This window comes from Ochotona princeps, chromosome 4 (assembly GCF_030435755.1).
Source record: "Ochotona princeps isolate mOchPri1 chromosome 4, mOchPri1.hap1, whole genome shotgun sequence".
NCBI lineage: Eukaryota > Metazoa > Chordata > Mammalia > Lagomorpha > Ochotonidae > Ochotona > Ochotona princeps.
In genome coordinates this window covers 97,443,849-97,455,704 of record NC_080835.1, presented here as the reverse complement: position 1 = coordinate 97,455,704, position 11,856 = coordinate 97,443,849, and the positions used below count along the sequence as shown (strand labels likewise).

At 40.2% G+C, this 11,856-nt stretch overlaps 1 protein-coding gene across 1 annotated transcript; it reads left to right on the top strand.

Annotated features, from left to right (window-relative positions):
• The first annotated feature begins 768 nt into the window (after positions 1-768).
• Positions 769-4,007, top strand: LOC131480112 (prostate and testis expressed protein 14-like). Its single transcript, XM_058662568.1, has 3 exons — positions 769-970; positions 2,572-2,697; positions 3,822-4,007. The coding sequence occupies exons 1-3, from the start codon at positions 910-912 to the stop codon at positions 3,995-3,997; spliced, it is 363 nt and encodes a 120-aa protein (XP_058518551.1). The 5' UTR covers positions 769-909; the 3' UTR covers positions 3,998-4,007.
• Positions 4,008-11,856: the final 7,849 nt, after the last annotated feature.

Genomic DNA, 11,856 nt, shown 5'->3' with positions numbered 1-11,856 from the left:
TGGACTCCCCCTGCAAAACGTAGTCTTCATTCATTTTGACCAATGATGTTTATTCTTATCTTCTGTCTTTCCTGGGTTTTTGACAATATGCACTTGGACATGCTTTGTCCATCAACAAGTGGAGAGTAGAGGGCTGTGGTTGAGGGGTGATCCTGAATGTGATGGTTTCTGTCTCCAAGGGATTCTTTTGGAGAAGATGAGACGGGGGGAAACGACAAGATAACCACTGTTTCCTGAGACCATATTTGGCATTTGATCTGCACATTGCTTTTAACTTCAGTGGTCTTGATTCTCATGTTTTCTGGATTCCAAACATATCAAGTGTTAGGGTGCTTGTTTAAATTCATCAGATATAATCAGTGAGTTGAAGACAGAGACAGATGAAGAGAAAGAATCTTCGGGGAAAGGGTTTGAACTTTTCCTGGTGTGTCTGTATTAGGATTAGGATTCAACTGAGTGCAGATACTTTCTGATGCAGAACATGTAGTTCCTGAATAAGGGAAAGTACTTAGTTTTTGCTGTGGCCAATACCCTCATCAGTGACAGCATACTCACTAAGGGCACATTCATGCTTTTAGGAGCTGAACCCTAGGAATGGTACAAGAAAAGAACAACCTTTTTCTAAAAAAAAAAAAAAAAGAACAACCTGACCTCACCAAATTGGAGACAGAAGGAACATGTGCAAACTGCAAAGGGGTTGGCTGTATGGAAATCTTCCATTTCTCAGGTGGTGGTGAAACGCCCACTGGCAAGTGTTAAAATGAAGCTTCTGTCCATAACTGGAAGCAGCTCAGTGTAGGATCCTGAGTGTCCTTGTCTGCACAGAGAACAACGTGTGCTCCACTTTCCTGGGCTCAGTTCTGCCTGCCTTTTTCCAGCCAGCTGCATCGTCCTGCTGCCCTGACTGAGATGGACAAATCTGTGCTCATGTTGCTGTTCCTGGGATGTTTCCCTCTTGTGATCTTCCAAGGTGTGGATGAGGTCCTGTCTTACTGGGACAGGGGGTGGGAAGAAGGGTATGGAGGTATTTGGGGGAGCAGGTGACTGCTTATCTGATCATTTAGATATTGACCTATAGGAATGGAAAGAGTCATGGTCTGTATACTGGGCGAATCTTTCAACAAGTTTCTCTCTCGTGTGTCTGTGCATTTGTGTGTGTCTGTGTCTTTGTGTCTCTCTTGCTTACTGTCCATTAAGAAGTCCATGTTAAGCTCACAGAAATGTCCTGTATTTTCATGCATATGTGGCCACTGTCATAAAACATACAGAAAGGATAGCAATGAAATAGTGACCTTGAGATAATAGTATCCTTTTCAACCCTTGTGGAACTGAAGTCATGCAGTCTTGTTAATTTCACATGTTGAGTAATTTTATTAATCACAAACTGTGCATGTGAATATGGAATGAATTAAAAGTAGGACTGCACAAATTCTGTCTAACAGAGAGAAGGAAGAAGGGAGATTATGGGGAGGGTGTGCAAGGGAACGAAGGAAGGATGGTTGACTTTGTGTGTTCTAGTCTGTGGAACAAACAAAATCTATTCTCTCACTGTAAATTAATAGAAAAATCAAAATACATTAAACACTCTTAGTCAAATGTCATTTAATATGCAGAAACATGAAATTAAAAAATAAAAATATCTCATATGCCTTAGCATAATTGATGTTCCTCTTATTATGTGAAGAGATCCAACTTCACACCATGTAATGAGACTACATGTACTCCTTTATTATGTTCATTGGCTGATATGAGATCTCTGTCGTCTGCCTCTCCTAATCCCGTGAGTCAGATCATGTACTATGGGTTCAACTTAAACATTTTTCTTCCAGATGAAAAAACGAGAGAAACCTGTGTATCCAGGCTCCTTCTTCTCCACAAAGAAATGAATAAGAAGTTAGCAGGGGTGTCACTGTGCTGATTTTTCCAAATGACACTAGACCCTGAACTTCAGCAGCTGTTGTCTTGCATACTGTTTTTGTCTATCATGTCACTGTAGGATAGGAAAGACTTGAGGGATGATGTCCAGATTCACAAAAGAGGCTTCAGTCCTGATCACCTGGCTGTGTCTACCCTTAACTGTGGGTTCTGCCATACTTGTTGACCTCCTTTGAAAACAAGCACTGACTTCCAAGTTTTATACCCCTAAATATGTGGTTTACTAAGGGGTCAAAATGTAGAGACTTCCAGTCAGCTAGAGACTGCTCACCTTGCATATACTCAGCCTTTTCAGCCTGTTTCTGAACATCCTGTTATGTGACCTATTAAAACATTACTCACTAGAAGAAGACAGATGTTGCACCATAAATGCAATATTGGGTAGAAATGTACAGAAGAGGTGTCTGTGTCATTGTCTGCCAATCAGTTATTTCTCTGTCTAATGGTTTGTGAAGTGGAATTCAATCATCCTAGTATTTCACCCTGCACTATCTATGACTGCTGATGCAAACAAATGTGTAAAGCTACTCATGAACAAACTGTACCAATAATGTCCAGGCAGTTAGGGGATATCCGATCCCATTGGGTTGGGATAGTGTTGTCTCTCTTGCTCAACACAATCTTTCCTTCTTACAGTCTATGCTCTTCAGTGTAGACTCTGTAATGACTACTTCAATGGCCAATGTACAACAGATTACACAACCTGCAACACTTCGGCTCGTGAGTTCTGCAGACATTTTAGAGTATCTAATGCAAGCAACAGTAAGTGTCTAATGACTCAGAGGTTTTGATGATGAGTTCTGGCTACATTTACTTAATTATCGGGGTACACACATCTTTTAAGAAATCATATTGCTTTTAGGGAATTGTGGATGGTAATCAAAGCTGTTATGCTAAAGCTGAGTTTTTCCTTTAGGCATGTGCTCAAACTTTACTCAGAGGGAAGAGTGCTTGAATCCCAATCACTCTGCAGCCCTTATGCATTCATGAGTGTCCCAGGGCCCTTAAACCACATTTGTTTGTGAAAATGATTCCTAAGCCTTTTCTTAAAATATTTATTTTCATTGGAAAGGCAGGTCCACAGACAGAAGGATAGAGTGAGAAAGATCTGAAACCAGCAGCAAGGAGCTTGCTCGGGTCTCCTACATGTGTGCAATGCCCCCAAGCCTTGGGTCATCCTCCACGGCCTTCCCAGGCTACAAGTAGGGAGCTGAATTGAAAGTGGAGCAGGTAGAGAATGAATAGGTGCCCACTGGGATCCCTGCACATTACAACTGAGGCCTTTTGCCATAAGGCTAATGTGCTGGGCTTAAGGCCCGTAAGTATAAGATCTCCAACATGCTGTTTCTTTCATTATACTACTGGACTCTATTCAGCTTGTCTATAGCTTATCAATCTTCTGTCTTCAGCTAAGATCCATGCCCATGCTGTTTTGAATGCTCAGCATTTTCATCATATCAGTTTTCACAGTCTCTGCACAGCATGAGATTTTGTAGCATCCATCCCACTGCCGACTGATTAGTGCCTACAATTTTAGTTCATGAGAACAGCCATGAGGTGCTGACTTCCACTCTACTGGCCCCTTCTGTAAACCCCTACCAGAGATTAGCAGGTTTTCATTGATGAATAGGAGATTATCTTGCTGAGAATTAAGGCTGCTGGGTTGTGTTCACCTGTAAACTACACCCCCCCACCCCCCGTAGAGTGTCCCTACTGAGTATCAGAGAATCCTGGGGATGAAACTTAATCAATGCTGCCTCACTGTGATGCTGGCTGGGTATACATGTAATTAAGCAGATATGGAAGGGATTTCCTGTATCAGAATGGGTTTAGAGTTTAATTTCTTATTTCTCAAAATGATTTGGTCTTTTTTTTGTCTTCCACAGTGTCATACATATCTATTGGACATAGCGATTGTACAGAAAATTGCTCTCCTTTCTATATACGGCATTTGGATAGTGCCTACATAGAATACTGTTGTATTGACCGTGATCTGTGCAATGACGACACTGTACCAGTTGATAAATATGTCAAAAACCTAGCTCAGATCAATCTAAATTAGTTTTCCATAATAGTTTTCCCAGTAGTGATTCTGTTTCAGTTTTCATTCTGGAGTAGAGTTTCTCCAAGCACTTCAAAAAAGAAAAAAAAAAAAACTGAGGAAGACACAGACTTCACGTATGCCATACTCAACAACTGCATAACTATGAGCATCTACATATGGATTTTTCTAATTCTTGATGTTAGTGGAGTTTAATGACCTAGACGTAAGATGATGAAATTCCCAAGATGATAACACTGTCCATAGAATTCTGAACTATGACACCCAGTGTGATACTAATGCTTTACACACCAAATGAAAGGTCCTGACTTATTCTGAACAATACTGCCACTCTCTTTACTGACTGACAGGAATTAGTTTCAGAAGTTTGTCAGTCACGAGTGGTGGACACAGTCTAGCTAAGGTTACTTAGTTTGGTCGGGAACTCACCCTGAAGCGCTTCTCAGATGTATGCATTTTCATCTTCATCTTATGTAACAATTTCTGCTTCCAACTCTAGTATTTTCCATAGAGGATACACATGTTCAATGTCAGCCTAATGGGACATCCACTAGGAATTCAGTTCTCTAAAACATGTTGGTCTCTGTGTGTTTTTCTTTGAACTCCTTTGTAGGAAGTCTTGTATTGCAAAATCACTAGTATGTGCTCACAGTCACGATGTTATTACTATTTTTAAAGGCATGTAAGAGTAACAGTGGTCTACATTCACCACCAGAATTCAGGGTTACTAAGTGTGACTTTGATTTATTTATGGTTCTACACTCTTCTGATAATTCTTGTTTCAGTTTTCTTTGCAATACTATTCAGCCATTAAAAGGAAAGAAAATCTATCATTGCAACCAGACGGTCTTAACTAGAGACTATTAGGTTGAATGAAGTTTATCCCACAGGACAAATATCATATATTCTCTCTAATATATGTCAACCTTCATGATCAGTAGCCCTTTCAATATTGTTTTAGCTACATCTCATGGGTTTTAGTATTTTTGTTTTTATTTTTCATTTATTCAAAAAAATTTTATTAAGTTCTTCACAGACTCATAGCTGAATCACTACCACTATTTTCTTCAAGGAGGTTTTTAATTTTCCTTTTCATTTCTTCCACAGCATGTTTCTCATTCATGAGCCTATTACTTAATTTCAAGGTGTTGTAAATTTCCTATGTTGTTGATTTTGTTTATGGTTTTTCATTTAATGGGATGTGTAGCTGCTATGTAATAGGGACTATCATATGCACATCTGAAGATGCAATGCAGCATGCATCTTGCTTCCAAATTAAAGGCGGACTTCCCATGAAACTGCTAAGTATATCTTGACTATTGGATGCTGGAGTCTGCCATTGTCTCTACTCGCATCTCCAGGACACACTTAAATAACAGAATGATGGACTTTGGACTGTTCATGAAGGTCTATACCACTATAATTAAATGGGGGAAATCAGTGTGGGAGAGGAGATTTGTGAAGGAGGTTAGGGAAATCCCACATTATAGAAATTTATTATAAAATAATAAAATTGAAAATTAAAATTTATAAATTTTTTCAGCATCCATTTGCAAAGCCATTATGCCTTAGACTTTCTTTGATGAGAAAATTGTTACTGGCTTGTTTAGATTTTCTGTGTCTTCTCTATTTAATCTTGGTAAATTATAGGTGTCTTGGCATGTATTTGATTCTTCAAAATTTCCTAGTTTTCTAGTAAATATTTTTTATCTGAGTTCGTATTTTTCTTTTTCTTTCACTATGGACATGGAATAGATTATGGTTGAAATTTGCTTTTGACAGATTAAAAAACTTCATGGGTACATTTCTACGAATATGGTGATAATATCTTCGTCCCTTCCTTGCTCTATACTTTTCCTTCTTTTTGTGTGTGAAATGACAGCTTGTAAGTTTAACTTATGGCAAGATGCTCAACATTTTTCTAAATAACCTTTTTTTTACAATTGGAAAGCAAAAAAACTCAGCTGCAGCTGTGGAAAGATGGTTGAATAGGATGAGGAGGGGTTTAAACAGAGGGAGAGGCATTGGCCAGAGTGAAGCAGAGAGTGCGCAGTCCCAGAAAATGGGAGAGGAGATGCCAGTGTCAGAGGGACAACTGGAGACCAGTGCACACAGGAAAGCAGCAGAGACAATAGAGCGGTTTTGCAGTGAGCATATACCACAATGGCAATTGGCAATGGAGTTGCACCAGCGGCCAGTGGGATGGGAATTTCCTTGGGAACTAACAAGGTGACCCCAGAGACAGAACTTCTTGTTCTGCTAAACCGGAGCAGAAGTGGAGTGGCAGATCCCAGGCAGGTGGTGCAGGAACAGGATAGATGTCACAGCCCAAACTCAAACTAGTGTCACAGGGGTCGTATTTTGTAGAAGGTTGTGGGGCTGTAAACACAACATTGAGCAGTACAGGGTCACAGGGGGTTTAGTGTGGTGAATTAGGAGCTGGGGCTATAGAGAATGTGCTTGAAATCTAACATGAAAAACTGGAACTTAAACTCACCTGAGGGAGTGGCACAAGTGACTACAAATGAAGAAGCAGGCATGGAACTGGATCCATCAACTTTACCCCTAACCTTTAGGCAACAAAGCTTAAAAACTGACCTTAAGGAGAAGAATTCAGTAATCAGAGTTGTATGACCAAGAGCAAAGAAGAAACAGAAGCACAATAAATACTACTAACTCCTCCCCCACAAAGGAGCAAAATTATTTGTCAACCTCAGCTAATTGAGCAAGATACTGAGGAACTGGGGGATAAAGAAATTTAAAAACTTGCTATAAAGCTCTTTAGCAACAATGAGATGCACATACAGGGTTCGGGGAATTTAAAAAATATGTCACACAGGAAATAGGAACAGTGAATCCAACTAAAGCTGACATGTCATAAATGAACATAATGGAGCAAATTTGAAATTCATTGGAAAGCCTCAATAATAGAATGCATAATGCAGAAGAAAAAAAATCTTAGAATTTCAACACATCTTTCCTGCAATAATGGAAACACAATCAAGAAGCTGGAAGAGGAACTGAATCAAGCCAAGAAAAGCATTTAGAAATTAAGGGACACTATTAAAGCACGGCATATAAGAATTGTGGGCATTCCAGAAGGCACAGAGAAGCTGGGATTAAAAATATATTTAATGAAGTAATAAATGAAAACTTACCTAATTTGGAAAAAGAATTGAGAAACAAAATATGGGAGTGGGCCAACACTTCTAACAGTGGATGAAAAGTGAACTATGCCATGGCACATGATTATCCAATTGTCTTCAGTCAAATCTTAGAAAAACATCCTGGGCCAGGAGCGATAGCCTAGTGGCCAAAGTCCTGGCCTTGAACACACCAGGATCCTATAAGGGCACCAGTTCTGATCCCAGCAGCTCCACTTCCCATCCAGCTCTCTGATTGTGGCCTGGGAAAGCAGTCGAGGACAGCCCAAAGCCTTGGGACCCTGCACCCTCATGGCAGACCTGGAATAGGCTCCTGGCTCCTGGCTTCAGATTGGCTCAGCCCCAGCCGCTCCATCCACTTAGGAAGTGAACTATCAGATGGAAGATCTTTCTCTCTGTCTCTCCTCCTCTCTGTGTATCTGCCTTTCCAATAAAAATAAATAAATATTAAGAAAGAAAAATATCCTTAGTATGCACGTGAAAATAGTCAATTGACATATAGAGGAACACCAGTCATACCCACAGCTGACAAAACACAGAGAATGGAGTGACACATTTCAGATTTTAAAGGGGAAAATTATCAGCCCAGAATAATGTACCCATGAAAATGAAAATTTTCTTTGTCTTTGTCTTCAAAATGAAAATTTTCCCACAGCAAAGAAAATCACAATTTGCCTCTTCCCAACCTGCCAGACTTATGATACTTATGCTAAGTATAGTTAAAGATATCCTATTAGTAGAGAAAAGGAGTACCACTTAACCAAAAAAAGGCAAACATTGAGAAAATCCCAATAAAATGACAAAGACTAAATCAATGAACACCCATCTCTATAATGACAGGATGAAATCACTACCCATTGACATTAACACTGAATTTGAATGACTTAAATGCATCAATGAGATGTTGTAGATTAGTGGACTGTACCCAAAAATAAAACCCACACATCTGTTGCCTATAGGAGACACATCTCACCAACAAAGATTAGCAGAACCTGAAATCGAAAGAATGGAAAGGTAGTCCAGGCTAATGGAAGGGAGCAGTGAGCTGGCATAGCCATTCTTATAACAGACAATACAGACTTTAAAAAAAATTAAAAGAGATACAGAAGGACAGAACAGTATAATGGAGGGATCCATAGAAAAAGAAGACATCATCATGATAACTGTATACACATAACAAATGTAGCTGAGGTCACCTGGCTACGTGAAACAAATAGATAAAAAAATAAATGAATGATGCTGTTTGACTGCTGGGAGTGGCCCTCTCCTCTTCTCTCCCTGCTTTCCCCAGATTCAGGAAGAAAAAAGGATACTGGAAGCAGGTGTCTCATCCACTGTGCCCATTCCTTGACACTCCCCACCCTAATTCATGAGCCCCGTAGGCATACATCCTTATAAACTATGTAAACATCATCAAAAACAAAATAAATTTGTTAAAGATTCATACATTTTATTGGAAAGTCACACCTGCAGAGACAAGGAGAAACAGAGAGAAAAATTTTCCATTGCTAGTCCACTCCCCAAGTTCCCACAACTGCCAGAGCTGAGCTGATCCAAAGTCAGAAGCCAGGATCTCATTCCAGGTCTTCCACTTGGGTACAAGACCCCAAGGCCCTGGGCTATTCTCCACAGCTCTCCCTGGCACAAGTAGGGAGCTGGAAGGGAAGTGGTGCTTTTGGATCATGAACCCGTGCCCATGTGGGATCTCGGTGCACATAAACACCTACATTCAACAAGGTGGAATATTCCACATGGGGGGAGGGGGTAGGGGTGGGGTGATTCCCAGTTCCAACGAAACTGTATCACATAATACAATGTAATCAATGAATAAAAATAAACAAACAAAAAAAACCACATCTACATTCAGATCCCTAGTAAAAATGACTGCTGGTGTGGTTGTGGGGAGAGAGGTACCCTACTCTGTTGTTGGCGGGTTGTAGACTAGTTCAGCCATCACGGAAGTAAGTATGGAGAGTGCTAAGGCAATTTAAAAATTGATCTGTTATATGACCTAGCTATCCCACATTGGGGAATTTATCCTAAGGAAATGAATTGTGTATATGAGAAAGTGCTCTGTAATCTTAAATCTACAAGCACTATTATCCACAAAATTGAAGATCTATAAATGACCAAATGCCCATCAAAAGATGGATGGACAAAGAAACAGTGATCAGTATAGGGTACTAATAGGTTTAAAATGGTGGAGAATCATTAGGGTAAAGCACAACAGGCAGATTTCAGGAAAGGTAGATGTCAAGCCAATGACAAAGGGGTACATGTAGACCCCTGGACACAGGGATGCAGTGGCAAGAGCAGAGGGGGTGTTGCAGTGCCAGATAACCTATCATCAGTCAGTGAGCAGCGATCCAAACTGCAGTGTCACCCAGAGGTCCAGCAGCAGCCAGGTGGGAAAGGTTGTTTACTGTTGTTTACTGTGGGAGGTAAAACAGGCAAAGAACAGCCCATCCTGATGATTTGTTTGACCCGATGATGAGCAAAGAAAGGTCAATGGACTCCAAGGGGCAGTGCAGGAACAGGGTGGATATCGCAGTGCAGACCCTCCCAGTGCTACATTGGATAACATTTTGTGTAGTGGGTCAAAGAATGTGGATTTAGAGTGATGGCCAGGAGCAGGCCATTTCTGGATCAGCACACTGCACTGATCCCACTGGGAAAGCAGTGCCAACTTTGCATCTTGAAGGTTCCATATATGGTTGGTCCATGTGGTCCCCTGATCTAATATTCAGCAGTCCCAGAACTTCAAATTCACAGCTGACCTCTCAGAGGAAACACTACGGGGCAGAAGAGAATGGAGTGACGTATTCCAGATTCTAAAAGAGAAAACTTTCTGGTCTGTAGTATTTCCTCTGAGAGGTCAGCTGTGAATTTGACTGGGCTTCCTCTATAAGTCACTTGATTTTGAAATTACAACACAATGTAATTAATGAATAAATTTAATAAAAAAAAAAGAAAAAACCTTAAAAAATGATCCAGTGACAAAGAGTTTTTTTCACATATCAAAAAAAAGTCACTTGATTTTTTTCACATGCACATTTAAGGATTTTTTTCTTTGTGCTCAACTGAAGAGAGCTTGATTATCATGTGCTGTGGTAAAGTTTGTTTTTGATCAACTCTTTTGGGAGATTTGTGGCCCTCCTGTGTATTGTTTTCCAATTGTTTCCCCAGATTAGGGAAGTTTGCATTTATTATTTCATTGAATACACCTTTAATCCCAGCTTCTCTTTTTGCATCTTCTGCAACTCCCATAACTCTCATGTTGAGCCTTTTATTCATATATGTTAATTCTTGGATACATTTTTTAGCTTGACCCAGCTCTGCTTGCAACTTTTTGTTTGCGTCTTCATGGTGACAGGAAATATCTTCCAATTCTGAAATTCCTGCTTCTGCCTCATTCATTCTATTTTTGACACTATCCACTGTACTTTTTTTTTAAAGATTATTCCTTTTATTTCATTCCAGGTAATTAGAGCTATAAGAATTTGAAATGAAAATAGATAGTAAGGTGGACACTGGCTTACATATTACAGAAAAAATATCTGATTTAACAACATGTTAGGAAATCAGAAAATGATGACTTACAAGATTATGTGTTTTCTTTTCTTACTGACACAGATAAGCAGTGTAATTAAAGATACAATCATTATGTTCAAATAATTAGATAAGATTATTCTATCACTCAAATAACTATTTTATCTATAGCTCAGATTAAAAACAATTTTCCTCTTAAATTCTGTTGCTAAACTGATTTTGCTTCTGATATGTCAGCTTTCATTTAATTCATTGTTGCCATTTCTCATGTGACATATTCCTTAAATTCCTTGAACTCTTATATGTGCTTCTCATTGTTGTTCAAAAAATTTATGAGTTTCCTGAATTCTGTGTCCCCCATCTTCTCTATGTCTTCCTCAGTTAACTCTGAGGGTGGGTGAAGCTTTTGCTCTTTTGCTGGAGAGTCTTCAATAATACTCATTGTGCCTGTCTCTTCTTTTGCCTTTTGACATTGCTATTCTGGTTGGCGGACTCTTTTCTTAGTGCAATTTCTAAGATGTATTACCTGGCTGCCGCAAGAGTTAGCCATGGCTGCCACTGAGTCCTTGACTGTTGCTGGGCTCTGGACCACTGCTCACCAGCTGTTTTATGTTCTATGCAACACAGCTCCGCCATTGCTGCTGCTGCTTCCCTGTGTCCGGAGGGTCTGCAGATACCCTCCTGCCAATTGTCTAATCACTTTTTTCCCCTGTAATCTGTGCTTGAACTTCCCCCAAATGGTTCTATGCCATCCAATCCTAATTTGCTTGTCAGCCAGCCAGGTAGTCATGATGTTTGTTGGGTGCTGTCACCTGTGGTTGGCCAGTGCTTTCATTCTCCTAGGTACTCACCTTTCCTGCTGTTGGGCTGGTAAGGGGCTGGTGTGGATTAGGTAGTTTTGGCCATAGAGTTGCTAATCAGGGTGAGTGTGTTCTAGCTGGTGAAGGTCCCCTGCTGCCTGGCACTTTTGTGGTCTCTGGCTACCAATCTGGCGCCCTGAACAAGAGTGGCCTAGCTGTCGCCACTCAGTGTACAACCAGCAGGTAGACTTTCCGTGCCATGAGGGCACCAGGTCCTCTCTGAACTGTCACGCTAGGTTGTGTTCTTTTGTTCTCACTCCCACATCCTCTGCTCTGTTCCATTATG